Source organism: Scylla paramamosain, chromosome 1, assembly GCF_035594125.1.
Source record: "Scylla paramamosain isolate STU-SP2022 chromosome 1, ASM3559412v1, whole genome shotgun sequence".
NCBI lineage: Eukaryota > Metazoa > Arthropoda > Malacostraca > Decapoda > Portunidae > Scylla > Scylla paramamosain.
Genome location: NC_087151.1, coordinates 1,679,686 through 1,702,759, shown reverse-complemented (window position 1 = coordinate 1,702,759; position 23,074 = coordinate 1,679,686). Strand labels below are relative to the sequence as shown.

The window sequence follows — 23,074 nt, the reverse complement described above, 5'->3', positions numbered from 1 at the left end:
TATATATATATATATATATATATATATATATATATATATATATATATATATATATATATATATATATATATATATATATATATATATATATATATATATATATATATATATATATATATATATATATATATATATATATATATATATATATATATATATATATATATATATGGCTGGGAATAAAGTGTTGCAAATTGATTCACCTGGCAGCCAAGATATTACTGAATCAAGGCACCCAGCACAGAGGCACAAATGTCATTCTGTGCGTTGTCATCCATTACTCCAAATCGGGTTATAGTGATGATAGATTATTCCAAAGAAGTTTCCTTGGTCATGTGTGTTTCACTGCACCACAGCCTTCTCAGTCAGCTATCTCTGCTGCCAAGTCAAATTTGCAGGTTGATACCTTTTCTCAGCTGTTCTCTTTTAGGGAATGTCAGCCTGTAGTACTAGGAAAAAGCACAGTGTGAGCAAATGGCCTGAATGTCCTTCATGATCGGTTTTACCACATCTGATTGGATCAGGCAGTCATACCAGATGGAGGGAAGGGTATGGATGCCACATATTCTGTGTAAATGACCCTCACTTGGTGTAGGTGGCAAGGACTAGTCCCCTCTCTCCTGGAGGCTAAGATTTGAAGGAACGTTTGTGAAGGTGATTGCAAATGTGAATAGATGCATGCCTTTTCTCAACTAACCTTCTTAAATACTAAGGTATCAAGATTTATATAACAGTAAATTTAATACAAATTACATCATGGCATCCTAGGCTGCAGGGCTCTATGACCATTAGGATGAGATCAAGAAGCTTGAGATCTAAGAAGCTTGAAGAATGGTAATAGGTGATGAGTGAATGAGTGGCTAGTACATACATACATGATAAAACTATTGTATGTATACCGATTCAAGAACAAGTGTAAGTCATTGATTTGGAAGGAGTGGTGAGTGTAACCTTGTGACATACCAAAAAATTTGTTCCATGAGTGCCTTATTGGACCTTATAGCACTGAACTACTTTGGAAATTGGTTTACACACATAACAGAGTGTGAAATCTGAAGAAGAAAAAAAAGAAAAAGAAAAAAAGTTTCAAGTAGTGCAAGTAATGCAGTTGTTTCAAGTATGTAATCTATAGTTGATTATTCTCTCATCACTTTTTGTCTTCTCTTTCACCGTCCAATGCATATAAGGTGGTATCTAATAAACAAAGAAAAACAGCCAACACCTTACAAATGTAAGGCTGGGGGAAATAGGAGGAAAATACAGCTTCACACTTATTAATAGAATTAATTTAATTCTACGTAATTTGCCCTTAGCATAAATTGGTTCAAAAATAAACTGCAAATTACTCAAAAAAATCTATTCCAACATTTTACAATGTGATCCTTAAGGTCTGTGTGAAGACAAAAGAACAGGGACCCCTCAGTGCAGAAACTAATGTCTACATAGCACTCTCACCATTTCCACACATATTCTCAAACTTTTATTTATTTTCTTCCATCTTGTATTTTCAGATCAGCAGAAATCATTGCCCATGTATATATTCATATGAATATTCATCTTCACAGGACAGGTTTGTCTCATTCAGATGGAAAATAATAAACTTTAATCCATTGAATTTGTAGTTCTGTATTTTATACTGAAATGTAATTCATAAACATGCTTCCATCCTTTAACACTGAACGTTTCCATTCATAACTTTGGTTTTAAATTGTAGCTAACATTTCTTGGTAAAGGCTGATATAAAAAATATATAGTAATTAATCTTTAAAATCTTAATTTCATCATTAAATTTTTTCCTTTGCCCCAGATTTTTCAATTTAATTTGATACATGGTATATCAAATAAAAAACATTTTCAAAATAATCAGTCCATAATATAAATTAACATTATGGGGTATGCATAGAACAAGAAATTACTTTGTATTACTACCTAAGACAACAACTTTACCTATAAACATTAAATGCCCCTTCATTTCTATTTTCATTATTTGTCATGCCACAGGCTATCAATATGAATGAGTACAATGTAACAATATTATTTAGGCAACCAATAACTGTTAAGACAGACTCATTCCACACTCACTCTACTGTGGTAGGCAGGCATCATTTCCCTCTAAGTTTATCTGGGAATGAGAGGAATATCAACACCTCAATCTAAACAATTTGTACTATTCACAATTTTGTAATGATTGTATTGAGACCATTATGTGGTTTAATGAAATCACAAAAAGTGGTGGGGTGGGGTGCCTGTGACAAGGGTAGGGTTGAAGATCCTCATTTACTAGGTTTTAGCAGTTCCAGAATTAGAAGTTAATAATACACACAAGAGCATACATACTGATTAAAAAGGACCATCTACCCTTGCCACTTACATGCATATGTGAAGACAGTTTTAGCATTAATTACGGCTGTATGAGCAGTCTTATGTACACATTTTTCACACTAGGTTATAAGCTTCTGTTGCACATATATTTCTCATAAAAAATAAACTCACTTTGTAAGATGTGAAATGACATTATTGGTGATGCAAACATACCTATATATCCCTAAATGGCATATAATGTATTCCACCAATAAGCTGGCAGGCAAGGACATTTACCTTATCACTGGAAAAAATCTTATCATTTGTGATTCAAGCCTTTCCACTTCGAGAGCATGGTCAAAACTTAATTATGTATACATACATTAATTTCATCATAAATTTCAGAAAAATTCCTAAAAATTTGGGTACAGTACTTTTATAATAAATTCAAGTCTTGCCAGTCTCCCACAGCAGAAAGATCTGTAAAACTCATAAATAATTCTGGATATAAAAGAAGTGACATTTTAAATAAAGAGATTGCATATAAACAGTCCAGTCAAAGAAATGCCTATGCCACTAGAGATGCAATAGTACAAATTGTACTTTACTTTGTACTAAATCCCAAGGCTGAAATGGCCCTCCCTCATATACAAGTATTACAAATCCCACTTAGTATACTCCCATTTCTTCTCTTTCCCAATGTGTTTACTTTCAGGAAAATAAAGCACTTCTAACTTTTCAATATTAACATTCAAGGGCCAACTCCTTACTTGTACTCCACACTGATATCACTTTCCACACTTAAAAATGCTCGAGTAATTTGTATGAGAACTTTCCAGCTTCAACCACATCCCATTTCCCTTCCAGTTTGATAAAGAAGCTTCGGATATTCTTTTATCAGTCACTGGATATACCATTCTCACCAGTTAACCTGTGCTAACTTTTCACAGGTCACAAGATGCATGCCACATGACTGCTCCAACACCATGCACTTCACGAATTTTCTTACACTATCAACCTTCAAACAACACTGCAATATCATGCTTCACAATACTCAAAATAAAACCCTTCCTCATATTTCACAGGTTTGCCAACATAAAGTCACCTCTTCTTAGTCATTTGCATCACTAACTAATGTCCACATCTGAGTCATCCAACATATCTTCATCTTCCTCATCACCAAAGGAAGACGGGGAAGCAGAGTCTCCTCGATGTTCATTCTGGAGGGAAATGAGAGAGGAGTGGCGGGATATGGCTCCAAGAGTGTTACTAGAACTTGTAGTACCTGTCCGCGTCATGGCACCCACTTCTAGGTCCTCTTCTGCAAAGCCCTCTGAGCCAAGCACATTAAAATCTTCTCGCAGATTGAGCTTCGGTTCATGGTTACCCTCCGCTAAATCTGTTGAGAATATAATAAAACAATAAGAGAAGTGCACTTGTAGATACTTTTTTGTGTAAATAACAGTAACATGAATCTTTACTGGTTTCCATTACTAATGAAGGCATAGAATATTTCACACCCAGGCACAACCATTAGCTATAGGCAGGCATATCTATGTGTACTTTAGGCAATTACTATTTGTATGTTCTCAGTTCTGTTTCTGTATATGTACTCTTTCTTGTGTGTGCTGAACGTTATTGTAAACATCTTTATCCTCAGAACTGGTACAGTGTATCTGTCAACAGATCAGATTTGTAAAAAAATAAACAAACAAATGAATACATGAATGAATGAATAGATAATAAATAAATAATAAAAAGAATAATAACAATAATCCATTCTATATGGCAGTATTACTGAACTGTCAAAGGCTTAAGTCAGCACTGTATGGTTAAAGGAATGACACAGAATAACTGGCTGTGAACAGTAGTACACAGAGCACAGAATAAGTTATTAAAAAGTCTATCTTGATCTATATACCAGTATCAAGTCACCTGTAAAGAAAGGTACCTAGGACAATTTTTCACAAGCATATATTCACATTTACAATCATATTCATCAGAATTCCCTCACATTTTAACCTCAAAGTAAGACAATAAATTCTCACGGCCCACATTGTGCAAGTCAACTGCTGAAGCCTCGACAACACAGCTGGATCCCTGCTGTACCATAATACATCTATTTCCTACTTCACATCTGACCTGATAGAGCTGATCAAACCAGATGCAAATGACCCCAATGAAGCCCTCAAGGCCATGTCACCATTTATGTATTCACAACTGTTTGTTTTTGCTCCACAAATGTCCCTCTTGCATCCAAATTTCTCTTCACTCTGTCTCTCCACCACATTCCTGGTCTTTCCCTTAGCTTCACCCTCTACAATCATCCAGTTATTTTCTTCATCAGTAGCTCTTCTTTTATTTCTCAGCCTGTCTACACCATTATAACTCTTCCTACTCTGCTGAATTATAACTTGTAAAACAAGTTGTCCTCCTCACTTTAGTTCTCATTTAATTCACACATGAAATAAGTAATGCCATGAAATGCTAATTCACACTATTGTAATTTACAACTAATAAAAGATATGAAAGGGCTATCATGTATGATTACAAGTACATCTTCCCTTACTATGTTGCAAAACCAGGACTGGAATAATCATATTATAAATAATGCACACCATAGTGGATGAATTACCTATTACGTAGCTTTCCAAAGCCTTTGGTACCAATGCCTTTGCTCTTTCTAGGTCCACTTCTGAGCACTGAGCCTTGTCGAGACCTGAGGGAATATGAGACACATTAAGTACATTTTGTCAGTGGTAATAACAAAGAAATATCTGCAAAACTATACTATTACAATATATTAAGTCTTCTATTATGCTAAATAATTTCAAAGAAAATGCAAGATCCAAACAAAATATCATATAATTTCTATCTAAATAAAAATACCAACTAACCTAAAGCCATGCCCATTCGTTTCAAAACTTCAATGTCATCATGGATTTCAAATCTATCTTCGAAGTCGAAAAGATATTCAGTTCTGTAAGGATAAATAGGCAAGTTTGTTAATGCTACAAAATATTTTTGATATCCTATAGATATATTTTCTTTATTTCACATTAACAACTCCACAACTGAAACCACCCTGAAAACTTTAGTAAAAATGTTCTTGCATGTTGAATGAACAAATCATTAAATATTATCAATACATTCCCTTAGCTAAACAGGAGAGAGAGAGAGAGAGAGAGAGAGAGAGAGAGAGAGAGAGAGAGAGAGAGAGAGAGAGAGAGAGAGAGAGAGAGGAGAGAGAGAGAGAGAGAGAGAGAGAGAGAGAGAGAGAGAGAGAGAGAGACCTAAGGAAAGTGCATCACACAGCATTCATACAATCAGAGTACTGAAATCTAATAATCACATGAAGGGTGACACTTGTACCATTCCTGGGAAGGGAGTGCATGATGCAAGAAATTTAAAAAAGTAGTATAAAGTGAAATATTGTGATGCAGTCAGGGAGAGAATATATGCATTAACTACTGCTTGAGGAGAAAATATGTTGGATGGTAAAGAGAAAACAAGAAGTGCATGGAAATGACTAAAACCTTAAACTTTATTTCTGGAGAAGTAACATGACGAGGGAGGTAGCAGTGCAAGTGTTTGTTAGGGACAGTCCAAGGTGAAAAAGTTTGATGAGTAAAGTAACTGCAGAAAACAGTCTTATAGTGGGCTTTCCCTCTGCTTAATGAGCATTTTGCCCTGTGACACACTCCCAACCATACAATGCACACTTGACAATTCTCATACATTCTAAAGAAGAATAAGAAATATGCAGAATTTAGCATCAGTAGCCACCATGCTAGTATCCATTTCAGACCTGAAGAGGTGTAACTTTTCACACATACAGTGCAAACAATATACACACATTTATAGAATGTATGACAATCTGGTATTAAAAATTAAATATTATGATCTTAACTCAATCCTGTAAAAGTATAAAAAGGTAAATACAAATAGGTAAATCAACACGCATGCACACACACACACACCCACACCCACACACATACACTAGGATAGAATTTCCAGCCTTCTCTTCTTATCAAGCTGCATAGTTGTAATTCCTCAGTTTGGGTCAATGTCCATTCTTTACAAGGACACAGGGCCTAGTGTGAAATATGACTTGTACTTTATTTTTCTGATTTACTCTACTTGGAAATCCCTCTAAAGAGTAAATATGACAAAAGTTTCCATGTGTTGCTACTCTATTCTTGCATGCTCCACATCTCTTCTCCTGTGAGTATTCCTACACATTCTTTCATTTGCATTAAGTAAGCAGTACATATCCTACTATTCCTGACATTCGTTGTTTTATCTATCTTTCTATCCCAAAGACCTGTTTCCAAGAAATTTATAAGAGGGATGACAATGACAGGAGCCTCCAGTTGTTAATGTCTTTGCACACTCTCGTCCCCCTCATTCTTTTTCTCCTACATACTCCACCACAATTACATTTCATTAGAGATTATCTTATTACAAGTACTCACATAGTTTCAATTTCTACTATTCTTTCTGTGTGGCCAAAGCACCTATGAGTACATCATACAACACCTTGAACCACTCCTTTTCATTGCATGTCCTCCTCAGCAAGTAAAATTGATGACAGTCAAGTGAAACTGATGACGGTTAAGTAAAATTGATGACAGAGGGCTATGACTAACATCAATGAAGACAAAGTATGTATCTTCAGTAATATATTATTTTACTAATTCACTAGTTAATCTAAACAATGTATACATTTGAGTAACCCCTTATAAGTAATGAATTCAAGAAACATAAATACTCATTTCAGTGGATAGGTATTTACAAAAAATATTTATCGTACTGACTTTTGTTACGACTATTGATAAAGATTACATTTCATGGTATATGTTTTACCTGCTATTTCATTCCTAAACTGTACTTCCTAATTACACCCAAAGCATAAAAATGCTAATGTATATTAACATTTTTGTTTTTTTTGGTAGTTATTTTCTTACTTTTGAACTTCAAAAATATAACAAAATCAAATGACAACTCCTACAAAGGATTTTACCTTCAACTTACCAACTACACTGACCACAAACTAGTATGTGAAATATCAGTATTAGTTCTGACATTTTTTTTAAAACTATGCAATAAAAATAACGAATATACCACTTACTTGTCATTGGAAATTGAACACTCAATAACAGTTTTCTTGTTTGTGTTAACAATGATAAAAGGTAACTGGATGGCTGAGTTTGGCGAAGGTGCTCCCTGTATCCGCTCTTCATTTCGATTTCGTTCAACCAGGTTTTTGAAGGCAATTTGCTGAAAAAAGAAAGATTTTTTGTGAGGGAGCAAATGCACACTTGCTGGAAAACAAGTATGCATTAAACTAAAATTACAGCTCATGTCTATCCTTCAACAATAGAAAAGGTATACTCTCACACATTCAAATTAATGTTTCTTTTTGTATTTCCTGAATCAATCATTAGTACAGTATCATCTAGAGACAGCGTCACTCTTTACCTCCAGCATTCACTAGACCCAAATCTTTACCTGACTTTCTCACATTCATCTCCCTCATGACACCTTCCATATAAGCAGGAGAGAGAGAGAGAGAGAGAGAGAGAGAGAGAGAGAGAGAGAGAGAGAGAGAGAGAGAGAGAGAGAGAGAGAGAGAGAGAGAGAGAGAGAGAGAGAGAGAGAGAGAGAGAGAGAGAGAGAGAGAGAGAGAGAGAGAGAGAGAGAGAGAGAATGCAGTGCAATCCAAACAGGAAACAAATCACTCACATTACCACCTACTCTTTCATGTAAACCATTCATTTCCTTTAACAATCTACCTTCTAGCCCATATAATCTCAAAAACACTCTATACACAATCTTCTGATATGTTTTCTGTACATCCAGGAAAACCTAAATCATATCCTTATTTGTGTAGTATAAATATGGGAACATTCTGGGAGATTAAATTTCAGTGATCTGAACACTGGAAATACATTGCCAGACTCCTTATAGAGGATGTAATACAAATTTCTGTGGATATTGCTAGAGGTGAAAGTGCAGGTTAATCTAAGCCGAAAATGTTCTACGCACATAAGCATTTTAAGGTGTTCTTTTAGCCGTGGTGTGAAATTCAAGTGTGGCCTTGTGACATAAATGGGTGGGCTGGGCAGGTAACTATGGTGGAAAAACACCATATCCACACACTCCACATTACTGTAAGTTATGTAATACAACCTGAACATATTTAATGTCACAGTATCAAAGCGAAACTGCATGTGACTGACTAGCAATCAGCTGATTTGCTGTTAGCTTTGCTCCTTCCCACTCCCTGCCCCGACAGGCAATGCACAGTGCCACACAGCTTATTATTTTACTTGTCGTTTACTACATCCCTAATGTCACTCTATGTTTATTGGTAAATCACCTGTACATTGCTATCACTGGAAAATTCCAAAACTTATAGAAATAATGACTAAATACTACACAATCTCAACAAGACATCCAGGTCTATGCATCGTGCCATGGATACCTGCCCGACCTGCTCCTTCTGTCTGTTGCCCGGACACACTTGAATTTCATATCACAGCTAAACAACACCTCAAAATGCATATGCACGAAGAACATTTTCCACACAGATTAACCTGTATTTCACCTGTAGCAATATCTGCAGAAACCCTGCACGTATGTCTAATAAACATCAAGGCACAGAACCAATTTATTTAGTTTAAATTAGCTTACTTATTTATTTATTTTTTTTTTTTTTTTAATGCAGAGTGGTAAGCAAGAACAATGAAAACAGGCAGTGAGGAGTCCATATCTAATGGAAAAAAAATTTTCAGAAATTTTTACTGGCATATACTGAGAAGTGGTAGTTCAAAAGATGCCTTACTTGTATTATAAGATCTTGAAGCTGTTGTGTTTTGAGTTTTATTCGTTCTACTCTTTTATATCTTTCTTGTTCCAGTTTCCGACATTCTTGAGCTGAATTTGTGGGTAATCCTAACCATCTTATCTCTTTCTTTTCTTTGCTGATAATGTTCATTGCCATCAAAACATTCAAAGCATCATAAACTCGCCGCCGAATGTTCTTCTGGTCATACTGAAATACATGAATATATTAATACATTGTTCAAATTATGACAAAGTAAATTGCTCATGGTACTATTCAAATACACTCGCCGCCGAATGTTCTTCTGGTCATACTGAAATACATGAATATATTAATACATTGTTCAAATTATGACAAAGTAAATTGCTCATGGTACTATTCAAATACATTCATCAGAATAAAAAGAAACACACATTTTTTGTGTAACCTTAAATAATTGAAGTACATGAATCTTCAATATTTTTATGTAACTGTCAGTCATTTAATGAAATCATATTACAAAGTTCTTATCAAATATGGATTAAGAATTATGGAACTTTACTCACTCTCCAGGCTACTGAAAACTGTACTTCAAATGCTTAAAAATATGCCTGACATTGTGTACATTGATAATTGTTATCATGAAATTGCTTGATATGCATATAAGTGACTTACGTTAGCACCATCAGACGGTGAAGCACATCGCGTGGGGTCTGTGAATTCTGACACCAACTCATCTGCAACTTCATTGTATGAGGTTGTGCCTTTAGCTTTAACCTTCTCACAGACCTTCATGGAAAAGTGACGCAAGCCTTTACCTCCTTTTTCACTCTTCCTTCGTTTGCTGCAAAAGATAAATTGAGTAAAACAACAGTTACATACCTTACTGCAAACACACACACACTACTTCTATTAATGACACATGTGCACATTTGAATAAGGAAAACTGGTGAGCATATGTATATGGCAGTATATACTACTACATACAAGCTACTATTTGTTGAAAAAGTAAAGCAAATAAAAATGAACAGAATCCAAGTTGACACAAAAACATTGCAAGATATGTGCATAAGTGTGCAGAAAATGCAGCTGTTAAGAAATTATATTTTGGAAACAGTAAAAAATAAACAAATACTAGCTATTTAATTTAATTTTCCTAAGACGTTTCTAATTTTCTTTTATCAATATCCATTATAATGATGGCTTCCCTCTCACATTTCATTATTCAGTTTTGCACATGTACTCTCTTCACAAATTCCTTTATCTCTGTACTCATCCAGCAACCTCTCATCATATGGGCACAGATCCTACTACTTTTCCTCTTATAATGCTTATTCTTACACATTCCCATCCATCCATCCATATTCCCATGTTTGCAAAAAATCAAATCAATTTTCAACTCATGATCCTTTTTCATTGTTCTCTCAATTCAAGCATTCTGCTCTCATTTTAATGTTCTAAATCCAATTGCATCATGCTTTCCCTTCTCAAATATCTTGTAATATTTTACATATATTTTAAATCTTCATCTCCAATAAACAACATCAAATATTTTCATCGAGTGCCCTAGCAGTCTTGGGGTTAGTACAATAATTTCATAGCCAAGATTATCACAGTTCAAACATTGTGCTAGGCAGGACTGAATTTATTTCCTTTCCACATCCATCCCTGCTCACATGGTAATGAATGAGATTATAACCTGAAGAGTTGTGACCTCGCCTTTCCATGAACAGAGTTTATAATCCTATCTTCCTATTGTGTGTGCACATTATAAATCCATGTGTATGCTTGTTAAGACTAGAAATTATCTGCATCACACCCTGAAGGGTAAACAAGATATGATGAACAAATTAATAATTAAATAAAAATTAAAGTGTAGATTGCTTAGTTCATCAACCACTCAATGTCATAACAAAACTTTTCAGCATATCCAATAGATTGTCTTCATGTAATTTCCTTTTCAATTCAACAGTTCTGTAACCTGCTTCAAATTCTAAAGTAAGGTAAGTCATACTGAAGCTTATGGGAGGCCTCTGTTTAGTAGTGGAACTTTTATTACTGGTAATGATGATATCACTACCTTCTAGGCAATAGAATCAAGTACCCATTCCCTCTTTACTGATATTTCTTTTCTCCAGTAATTGCATGGAAGTAATTAGCATACTTTTCAACTCCATAATCGAAGTCGAAGTCATGTCGTTTCCGAGCACCACTGTGATCTAAGATTGGCGTTGTGATCAGACTCTTGGGAGGTGTGCTGTTTATGACTTGGCTGGTGTTCTGCTGTTGCTGCTGTTGATGTGACTGTTGCTGCTGTGCTTGCTGAGCTTGATGATGCCTAACTTGAGGCTGCCCCACCTGCTGTGTCTGTAAAGTCTATTAAAAAGAATAATTAGTACAAAAGTATTACTTCATTCATAACACAGAAGAGTAATAAAAATTGATTTTTTTTTTTTTTTTTTTTTTAGACATCAGCATTTTCTTCTAATGTACAAACAAAAAGATCCAAGATTGTTTTCTGTGATTAGTTTAACTACTTATTGCCTTCAAAGGGGTGTAACTATAAAATTTCTATCACTTTATTTAATGCAAACTTTCTTAATAGGCAGCAGCTGTGAACCAAGTAAAGTTGCATACCGCAATGTATACAAGACACATGATCATGTCCTGAAAAACCTTAAGAGCAAAAGGCTTAACACAAACATATACCTTTCCAAGCTGCTATCTGATTACAAAGATTGGTGCACACAAGCACATACCAAACCTTTCAAAGTAATGACAATGATGATGATGATGATGATAACCAAATTTGGTAAGTACTGTACTGCACAATCACTTACTACAGGAGTGGAAGTCAGGGAGCCTGTCTGTGTACGAATGACAACTGGAGAGGTAGTGAGAGATGATCTACTGGCAACTACTGGATGTTGTTGGTCCAAAGTTCTTAATGGTGACTTCAGTTGTGTGCTGCTGACTGGTAACACTACTTGATTCCCACCTGAAACAAGAAATAATTAACAAAATGTTCAAAATATGATCATGGAAAAATAACAAAAAGTCAATTTTCTTCTAAACAACCTTAAGGCTATTGTCTAGTTTCAAAACACGGCTATATTTGGCAAAGAGAGATGAAGTTCACTCAACTGAAGATTCACAGGTAAGATTTCTTTGGGAAAGGATATATATAGTAATCCTGCTATCACAGAACCCTATGCACTAATGCCATTTCTCAGTCTGTCCAATCCCATGTCTTCCCACAGTTCAAATTAGCTAAGCATATTCATATCCATTTTCTTGTCAAACAGCAGTCTGCGGTTTATAATCAACTGCTAACCAATTCCACATATGGCCAATTAAACATTATGCAATATCTCCCACTGACCAGAAGCCAGAGTTATAAGACAAGGGTTTAGATAACTACAACAGCCAAAATTGGGCAATATCTACTTATTTGAAAAGAAGTATGGAGTGGATTTCACAGGGCTTTTTAATCCTTCAGTGACATGGAAGATAACAACTTAAAACTCAAAATTGCTATCAACTGCTACATGTAAATGCCATGGAAGATAGCACATCTGAAAACCTGAAAATGCAATCAAATGCTACATGTAATCTGATTATATATTTGCCAACACACTTACGCATATTCTGGGTACTGAGCTGGCCTTGCTTTGTAGGTATGGCAATAATCTGACCACTAGGCAATTTGCTGGTTTGCAGTACAGTCTGGCTCTGAAAAAATATATATATATAAATAAATAAAAAATAATAATAGATAAATTAATTTTGCAGAATATATAAAAGTGGGCATATATTAAATGTGATTTTTTTTACTTGCAATGTTCACATCTCCACAAATACAGGAGAAACTCTTTAGGGAGAAAGCATAGACCAGAAAACACTATGACCACTAAGCTACATACTTATTGAGAAAATACCTAAAAAGAAATCTTTCTGATAAGGTAACACTATCTCTTCTTATTGTTTACGGGAATATTAAAGGAAGTTTAACTTGGAATGGGAAAAGGCAAGAATTAGTATCAATGGAGAATTACCTGAACAGTTGCAGAATTGCTAATGATATTCCTCTGATGGAAGAATCAACACATGAACAACAGCAGAAAGGTAAAAGTTTGAAATATAAATATATAAATCTGCTTGGGATAAGTTTGTGCAAATTCATGTCATGATAAAAAAAATGATAAAAATAAATAAATAAATAAATAAATAAAATAAAATAAAATAAAATAAATAAATAAATGAAATATAAAAATAAATAAAAAATAAAAGAAAATGAAAAATAAATAAAATAACAAGGTATACTGCTTTTGAAGAAAAGAGAGAAAAAATCTTCCATTATCATTAGAGAAACGGTTTATAATAAGAGCATTCTATCAATTCTATCACTTAAATCACCACCATGGAGTTACAGAAATGATCAAAGGCTGCCCATAGGAAAGTGGAAAGAATGCTGCTAGACATACCATGGAGGCATGAGAAGAGACCATCATGGAATAAGATCAGAGATGAACACATCCTGACTATAATCAAAAGGAAAGGTGAGTATGAACACACGTCACACACCAAATAGAAATAAAGTACAATGAGGCTAACATTGAAACAAACATAAAAAAAACCTTGTTAATGTGAACTAGAATAGATAGGTAGGCATAAAAAAAAACTGAAAGGAGCATTATGGTCAATTTCAGGAAAGGCAAGAAAGGAGGAAGGCATTAGGCATAAAGCATTTTTTTTATTTATTTATTCTTTTAATGGAGGGGCACCAGCAAAAAAGTCCCCAAAGTCAAAAGAATACCAAAAGAATAAGTGTCTTGAAACCTTCCTTTTGACAGAGTTTACATCATTAGGAAGAAAAACAGAAGCAGGAGGGGAGTTTCAGGGTTTACCAGAGGAAGGGATGAATGACTGAAAATACTGCATTATAGAGATAGAATATGAGGGGGGAAGGTGAGAAAACTGGCAGAGATGACTCAGAATGCTTAACTTCATAGAAGCTGCTTTATCTATAGATGAGATGTGAAGTTTTCAGTTTAGAATATAAGTAAAGGACAGACTGAGAATGCTCAGTGTAGAAGAGGGGGACAGCTGAGTGTCAATGAAGAAGAGGATATAATCATTTGGAAGGTTGTGTTGAGAGGATAGGAGGAATTGAATTTTTGAGGCACTGAACAATACTAAATTTGTTCTGCCCCAATCAGAAATTTTAGAGATCAAAAGTCAGGCGTTCTATGGCTTCCCTGCATGAACTGTGAAGGGAAAATCTATACCAAGGTGAGATGCAGTAGATGCAAGCATGGTAAGATGAATGTTTACTAAACCACTGAATCACAAATTATTTCATTCTTGCAGCCTTATCATCTGTGAGGCTAAGAACAGTACAGTACTAAGGCCTTCTCCAGCAAACTTACCACTCATGAAACTCTTGCTTCCTATAACATCATTTCATTGTGATCTTCTTCACACCACATGCTTGCGATCAAGTCCTAAACTGGTTGTATCCAAAATACAAGTTGCTTATTACAAGTACTCAACATATACCCACTTCAGTAACAAGTTATTATCTATGATCAAGAAATAAGGTTATTCACCTGTGACTACTTGCAGTCAGAGGGCTTGAAAGTCACCCTTTCAAGGATGCTGACAAATTTATCCAATCTTAATACTTCATGTTACCAGCATGGGTGGTCCAGAATGAATTATAACTATTTACCCTTTTTTTTAACCAGACTTCAATCTAAATAAACAGTAAACAGAGCAAATTCCTTTATTTGTCCCAGTTTGAAATGAAAATCAAACAGAATGAGTATAAACACATCCTGTTTGAGACAAGTTATATAACATTTCACTAGGCAACATTACCTGGTCACCTGAGGCTTTGACAAATGTAGCCTTGACATTGGTTCCAGAACCACTGGCACCCCCCCCAGCCAGCTGGACAGGTAGGTGTCCACCCTTGTTGCCCATCAACTTGATCATCTGTGGCTGTCCTCCTGTAACACAATAAACATTCAATAATTTTCTTTTCTATGATATATTCCTAAAAGTGAAAAATGAACAATTTTGATGACTGGATGCATAACTGGATATTCCCAAAACTGGTATGTTGTGTGGTTAGACATATGCAAAAGATAAACTACTGATGTACTTTATGTACAGATGCTAAAAAAAAAAAAAAAAAAAAAATGTTTATGTTAGCATATACATATATACTGAATAAAGACAGTAGCCATTCATTACCATAACTCACTTATTCAATTTTACTATAACTCCTGGAATCTATCACAAGGTACCAAGTTTGATGAACTGAATCAATAATTTCTTACCAAAGCTAACTTTAGCAATCGGCTGTCAAATATTCCAAAAGTACCTCACTCCCCATCAAGGCAACTGACCTGTTCACCAAGACCCCATTGCTGCAGCACCTTCAAGTTAATCAATTCTACATCAGATGTTACCAGCCACTCAAGTCTCTTAATAGAGTATGCCTTTCACCTCATGCCTAAATGGGAGCCTTATTCTACAAAAGTTAAAATCAGTTTATCACTAGAATGAGAGAGAGAGAGAGAGAGAGAGAGAGAGAGAGAGAGAGAGAGAGAGAGAGAGAGAGAGAGAGAGAGAGAGAGAGAGAGAGAGAGAGAGAGAGAGAGAGAGAGAGAGAGAGAGAGAGAGAGATTCACTCATTAATCACATGAATTGGATAAACCAATGGAAGACTGACCTAAAGTTATGAAGTGTGTGTGTGTGTGTGTATGTGTGTGTGTGTGTGTGTAAAAGCCCACTTATTACCATTCCTTAAAAGCAGACTGCTGAAGGATTTCAAAAGCATATAGCTAAATCATGTCATAAATGTTGTGATAATCCCCTCTTCATGGTTTTCAAGATTTATAAATGAACAAAAAAAGAGTGACAAGCCAAAAGAAAGAGGTGGAGTGAAAATCCAGGTTTGGTATTGCAAAATATAAGTGAGACTATATGAAGATTCATGCAGAGTCTTGCAGAGCAGCTACCATAAGGGAAGCAAGGAATTAGCATGTTCTAACAAGCAATTACCATTAGAGTAGCAGCAGAACATAGCAAGACAATGCTGTGACACTATGAAAGTAAAGAATGATGAAAAATGACAGAGAAGTTAATATACTCCAAAAAACAAGATACAATTATGTTACTTCAGTAAGTTCTTAAGAAAGGGACATCTGACAAAAAACTGAAGCATAGCAGTGAGCAGTGTTAAGAGTGAAAAAGGCAATATCAATAGTATTGCTGAGGCCACTATGTAAAGGTAACCATAAGCAAACCCGATGGTGTGCCCTTTGAGGAATCCATATTGCCAATCACAGACAAGATCATGAGCTGATAAATCTATTTTGAGAATATTCTTACTACAGATCTCTTTATACATCTTAAAAAGAAAATAAAAGCTATAGCATTGTAATTTAAGGGATCAAAACAGTATTTTCATTATGATGACTTTGGTCTGAAGAAAAATGTTTTAACAAAGAAAATTTTAAACCTGAAGCCAGAAGTATTTAACATGACAGTTTGTGGAAACTTATGTGCCCTTTCAAGGTCATTTGGTAAATTCTACAATGAAGTAAGCCTTCAAAGGGTCAAGGTCTTAGAAACCACAGAAACAGCATCTGGAAAGATACTTAACAGTAGCACCTATTATGTGTGAGTATAATGAAGGGATAGTTATGTCATAGTTATTTCAGCAACTAGCTCTGCTTAATGAGGCATCTCAGTGCCTCAGCACCAAAGTCAGCAAGTTTTGCTCCAGCTGTCACTGCACATCACAGCCACCCACACTCAGACCTACCACTATGTACAGGGACCTAGGATTTTTGCAAATAGTACAGTCAACCTTGTAAGTGTCCAGGCAAACTAGGAATTTATGAGAAGTGGGAATCAGAACAAGAGCCACAGGAAACAAGGCAACACTTTGGTACTTTTGGTGATAAAATGAAGAAGAAGAAGAAGAAGAAGAAGAAGAAGAAGAAGAAGAAGAAGAAGAAGAAGAAGAAGAAGAAGAAGAAGAAGAAGAAGAAGAAGAAGAAGAAGAAGAAGAAGAAGAAGAAGAAGAAGAAGAAGAAGAAGAAGAAGAAGAAGAAGAAGAAGAAGAAGAAAAGTAAAAAAAAAAAATTATTCAATTTGTTGCTAACCATTCATTAAAAAAGATTCAGTATCTGATAAGTGATAGGAAAGCAGCTACAATGTAATAATCAGTTAGATTTAGTTTTGAAAATCTCCTTAGTTTTAGTCATGTAACAAGGCCAAGACTGAAGAATGGCATTTAGTTTGACTTGTAAGGATATCAGCACACCTTCCACAGTGTGAGGGAGGATACCTAGAAAAGCAAGACAAGAAATTTCCAACAGTAATTACCATTCTCAAGAGGTGAGACATTTCTAACAGTAATCACCATTCTCAAGAGATGACAGATTTCCAACAGTAATCACCATTATCAAGAGATGACACATTTCTAACAGTAATCACCATTATCAAGAGATGACACATTTCTAATAGTAATCATCATTCTCAAGAGATAACACATCAAAATCCAAGGGAAAACATGTACTTTTGCCAATAGTAGCATTTCTTCTTCAATGTATCAAATTACTAACAAAACTGTCCTATCATCCAGACAGCTCTGAGTACTCCCATACCTGAACTTGCCCATAAATGAAATGAGCCTGATGTCCAATCTTCAGTACAAAATAGAGCATAGGTAAGGGCTAAAAATAGTGTACAATGTGATAAAAGGACACCAGCCCCCATTCCAAGAAGAGCCCTGCCACTCATCATAATAATCAACTACTAGTAGCAAGTGGCAGTTCCGAAACACTAAGTAAGAGGGTGTTTGATTACAATGACTTGTGAATATTACCTAGCATGACTTAGTATGAAACTGCAACACCATAACTGCCAGAGGCTAAGCTGATCTGGAATTCATGTCCCCTGTCTCCTCTTTTGGTGGGACAGCTGACTGGTGCATGCATAAGGGGTCTTACAACTTCTTAAATTTGTTTGGGTATTTATTTTCATTACCTTATCAATTAGCTTTGCCCTAAGATGATTTTGCAATATATCTATAGGAAAACAATATCAATGTATCACTCCTTAGAAAAATTGCAGAGACAAATTAATTAACAGAAGGCATATGTTACACTGAAATGGTGGTGCCTGTTGACAGTCATATAGATGAATCTATATGAATGACATTTATTCATTTTCATTTATTTATCATCATCATTATTATTATTATTATTATTATTATTATTATTATTTATTTATTTTTTAATAACTGATACTTTGACATTATCATCTATCTACCTATTGATATTTTTCAAAATTGGTTTAGGGCAGGGCTCCTCAACCTGTCCTCCATCATAAACCCCCCTCAGTTTGATGTATTCCTCCATTTACCCCCTTACTTCCATACAAAAAAAAATTCCAAACAAGATTGAACTGGACTGGACAGGATTGACTGACACTGTTCCTTCCTCCTCCCTCTCTCCCTCACACACACACACACACACACACACACACACACACACACACACACACACACACACACTTATCATTCTCTCTCTCTTTCTCATTTTACCAAATGAACTTTAAATTAATTATTATTCAATCATCAGGTATATCAATTATTTACCTCCTGCCATGTAACTTTTTACCCCAAGCGATAAATTTACCCCTGGTTGAGAATGACTGATTTAGGGCAAGGTCAACTGAGAAGGTGACTCAAAATACTTAACCATAAAAATATGAGGAAGTGGCAAGAATTTAATGAGTACACAAACAAGCTATCCTGGTGAAGGGGAAGGGGAGGAGGCAGGGTGTGGCTTCTAGATCAGCTTAGCCTACAGTGACTACAGTTGGTAGGCTGTAGTACTTTACAGTCTCATGTGCATTATTTGGATAGCTGTAAATTACATGAGTTGGACTGTATTAGCCTAACCTTGTGGAATGAATGGAAATAAATGGGTTACATGTTACACAGCATGCCAGTGGGTAGCCTGAGACTGACAGGTAAGTAGTGACAAAGGATATCCTGAAAGTAAAGGATGTGATAGGCAAGTTAGATATTGGTGTGGCTTGGTGAGCTGCTATCAACTGACAATTTCAAAATCAACTTTGGCTTCTACAAAAACTAATTAATCATTGCAGAGAAGAGCCACAGATATTCAATTTCTTGTCAGAAACTGCAAAATCATTCCTCAATAACACATGCACTGTCACTCCAACACTTTCAACTCTACTTTCATCAATGCACACTGCAGTGAATGGTGTGACCTGCCCTCATCTGCTGGCAGCATGATGGAACATGAAAAAGCAGTGCATGAGGCAGAGTCCAATTACCACTTTCCTTTTTTGCTCCACCTTATAAGGCATCTTGCTTACCTAAAAGTACATAGTTGGTAATTGAGCATACAAGGAGTTCTAGTCATGTCCCCACCTCTAAGCATGTCAGCCCCAATCCTGCCAACTGTTTGTCTTTAACCAGAATATCATCTTTTCTTGTTTATAAATCTCAACAGCCTTGGTACTGTCCACTAGTGCTAACACCAGCCAGCAACAACTAATCCTGACCAACACTTAAAAGAAGGCTCTCTTTGCTTCCTTTGTGTTGCAGAAGTAATCTAAAAACACTGGGGAAAACTATGGTGTGCAGCAAAATATGTTCACTTCATTTACCTTTGAAATTCTGCACGACAATTAACACCTGATGTGGATCTATTCACGTATTCCACCGCCACGACCGCCTGTCTGCCTGCCTTCACAATGACATCACCCACTCGACTCACCATCACATATCACCATACAATACACCAGACTTTCATTCAATGATAAAAAAAAAAAAAAAAAGTACTGAAAAAAACACCGAAATTCGACTACGTAGCAACTGGCGAAAATAAGACGAAAAAAAAGGTTAAATGCATCAAAGGTCATGTATAAAAACCTGTAAACTCAGACAACCTTGACCATGTGGCCCCTGGTATCTGCATAGCCATGGCCCGGCTGGAGGATGCCGAAGGTGTACTGGGCAGCTGAGGAAAACGTCAGGTAATACAATAAAGGTGAAATTTGTAAGTCGGGGGAAAGGAGCCAAATTTCCACTCACCATTCGGGTCAGGAATGAGCAATGTGGTGATATTCTGCTGGTTCTGAGCCATCTTGACCTGCTATAGGCGTCACAGTATCTGGCAAGAGTTTCAGTTGCCCAAAAGACGCCTCCACAGTACCATAAACCGGACACAGAAAAACAACAACAAACAGCCCACCGACTGCAGCTTCCTAAAATGGCGAGGTGTTCACTCCCTTTTCGGCCGCTTGGTGTGCCTCTCGCGGCCTACATTTTGGAATAGCGGGGCGGTGATGGGATATCGCATACATTCATTTACTAGGGAGTGTCATGGAGGGGCGTATAAGACCGTCCTGGGGGAGAAATTGGAGTCGGTCCCCACAGTGTTCCCGGGGCGAGCGGCGGTATGATCTTGGCGGCGGTCACAAAGCGCGCCCCCTGATTGGTCAATACCCGTCACGTGGTACACTGCGGAACGGAACCAAGAGACCACCCCTTAAATCCTCCCTTTTCTCTCTACACCGTCGTTTATTTGCACCCTCGCCATACTCGGAAGATAGAAAATAAGTGTACGCTCGAGTATGAGTCGTTAAGAATATACTGGATGCTCGGTAGGACGCACTAACTGGCTGTCAATTAATCCCGCCAGGAGTGAGTTGTCTTAGGGAATGGGAACGGTCCTATGCACCAGCCAATCAAAAAACAGTTTTCAGTTTCAATGGTTGGCGCGGAAATTTGCTTCTTTGTAGACGATATATAGTAAAGCAGCCGGATTGTATTTTAACGAATGAAACCCACATTGAAAATTACGCCTGGTATTTGTGTTATATGATACATTTTGTAGATGCTTACACAATATCCTGAGATTAACCTAATCAGAAAAATGCCTGATTCTCTCTTTCGGAAAGGAAAATTCCTCACATTCACCGTTAGCCAGTCCGGAGGTAAAATAAGTAGTGTATAGAGGTAATATTAACGACAATACAAGTGATTACAAAGTATTTCAAACATCAACAGTCCTTCAGATCTTTGTTTTAGTTGTTTTCATATCACTATGTACACTGCACTATGGGTACTGCTTACCCTACACCAATTATTGAATTATAGAAAACTAGTTATAGTATAAAATGAAGAAAAGAGCATGTGATCGGTTACGAATGCTATTGTTAGAAGGGGAAACTATAGGTGTTTGTTGAGATGGTAATGTTCTGTGTGTGGTTATCAAGGACAATACTATTTAGTGGGGAATCCTTGCCGGGAGCTTTCAAGGGAAGTACGCGTAGCAGTCAATCAGATCCCAGCTCCGTTCATTCCACTATCAGTGTACCCACTGTACTGTACTGTCCCTTGAGAGACGTCTGGATAGGCAGACATGTATAAAAAAAAAAAAAAAAAGACAAAGACTGAGAAAGAGATACGTGGGCAGACAAGAAGTTAGAAGGAAAGACTCACGAAGACATACGAGTACATACATATATACATAGATAGAGACAGACAGACAGACAGACAAACAGGCAAACAAAATAATCGTCGACAAACAGAATACCAGAACATATACATAGTTAGAGATACTTGAATAGACAGGCACATTGATACACTGACAAACAGAGGAGACAGATTAATAGACATGTAGACATACTCGTAAACTGACATACAGACAAACAAACATATAAATATACATACATAAACAGATTGACAGATGGGTGTGGAAAAAAAAAAAAAAACAGGCAGCTAAATAAGGGGATAGACAGACAAACAGGGAAATATAGACAAATAGGCAAAAAGACAGAGACAAACATAGACAGACAGACCAATAGACGAAAAACGAAGGACGGAGAAACGACTATATAGAATGAGACAGAACAGAAGAAATAAGAAATAGATGTAGCTACAGACGAAGAAATAGATAGATAGCTACATAAATAAATAGATATAGATAGATAGATAGGTATAGAGATAGAGATAGACATGAATGAAGATAGAACGTTATATAGACACAGATCGACAGACATGTAGACAAAAAAAGAAAAAAAAAGACAAATGGTCGGACGGACGAATAACAATAAAAGACAGACACACAAAAAGTTAAATACAGGCAGACAGACGATAGATAGACAAACAGACACACAGACAGATCGACAAACAGATACAGATGGATATAAAGACAAACAGACAAGCCAGAGGAAGACACAGACAAATAGACAGAGGAAATATATAGAGACAAAAGGAGAGACAAGCAGAGAGGTAGAGAAATAGATGAAACGAGACAGGGAAAGACTTCTGTAAAAAAAATAATAATAAATAAATAATAAGCAACAGCTTAGTAGATGATAAATATGACTGATCTACACATACCCTTTCATCCACCTATCGTTATCTAGTTCCCACCAGTATATGAGTGATTTGGAGTGGATAAGTCAGCAGCCAACTTCAATGTGTGTCCGAGGTAGAATGAGGGTAGCACAGTAACACTGTACATACAAGGTGTGTACTTCTACTATCGAAGTCTGTGATACGTCTAATACGCGTGCTCAACCGATGGCTCGCTGCAAGCCCCAACGGTGCCACATACACTAGGTTGACTATCACTGGTCTAACGCATGGACAAATAGACAAATGGATGGGCAGAAGAACGGGGGAAAAAAGATAGAATGATAGACCAGCAGATAGACGAGCGAAGACAGGACAGATTGACGGGCAGGTAGGAAAACAGAGGAATGGACAACCAAACAGACAAACGAAGAGACAAACAGACAAACATAAAGATGGACAGACGAAAGAACAAAGGGGAGATCAGACTGATAGATGACCAGACGGACATGATAATAGAAATACTG

General features: G+C 36.2%; 1 protein-coding gene across 2 annotated transcripts; it reads right to left on the bottom strand.

Annotated features, from left to right (window-relative positions):
• Positions 1-1,342: 1,342 nt before the first annotated feature.
• LOC135111421 (transcription factor Dp-1-like) lies at positions 1,343-20,862 on the bottom strand. 2 transcript variants are annotated; one of them, XM_064024734.1, is made up of 11 exons: positions 20,277-20,862; positions 15,008-15,138; positions 12,769-12,859; positions 11,968-12,125; positions 11,292-11,503; positions 9,803-9,971; positions 9,149-9,358; positions 7,433-7,581; positions 5,199-5,281; positions 4,937-5,020; positions 1,343-3,700 (listed from the first exon to the last, which is right to left on the bottom strand). In XM_064024734.1, exons 1-11 carry the CDS (start codon positions 20,326-20,328, stop codon positions 3,429-3,431), a joined length of 1,611 nt encoding a protein of 536 aa, XP_063880804.1. In that variant the 5' UTR covers positions 20,329-20,862; the 3' UTR covers positions 1,343-3,428. The 2 variants fall into 2 exon arrangements, with proteins under 2 accessions (XP_063880804.1, XP_063880884.1); XM_064024814.1 differs by lacking the exon at positions 20,277-20,862 and adding an exon at positions 19,850-19,966.
• Positions 20,863-23,074: the final 2,212 nt, after the last annotated feature.

Excerpts from the sequence above, each read along its gene's own strand:
- LOC135111421 (XM_064024734.1), bottom strand. The coding sequence starts at position 20,328 with ATGGCTCAGAACCAGCAGAATATCACCACATTGCTCATTCCTGACCCG. Across the intron at positions 9,972-11,291 it reads TTCGATTATGGAGTTGAAAA|CAAACGAAGGAAGAGTGAAA; the intron begins GTATGCTAATTA and ends TATCTTTTGCAG. Across the intron at positions 5,282-7,432 it reads TGTTCAATTTCCAATGACAA|AACTGAATATCTTTTCGACT; the intron begins GTAAGTGGTATA and ends TTATCCTTACAG.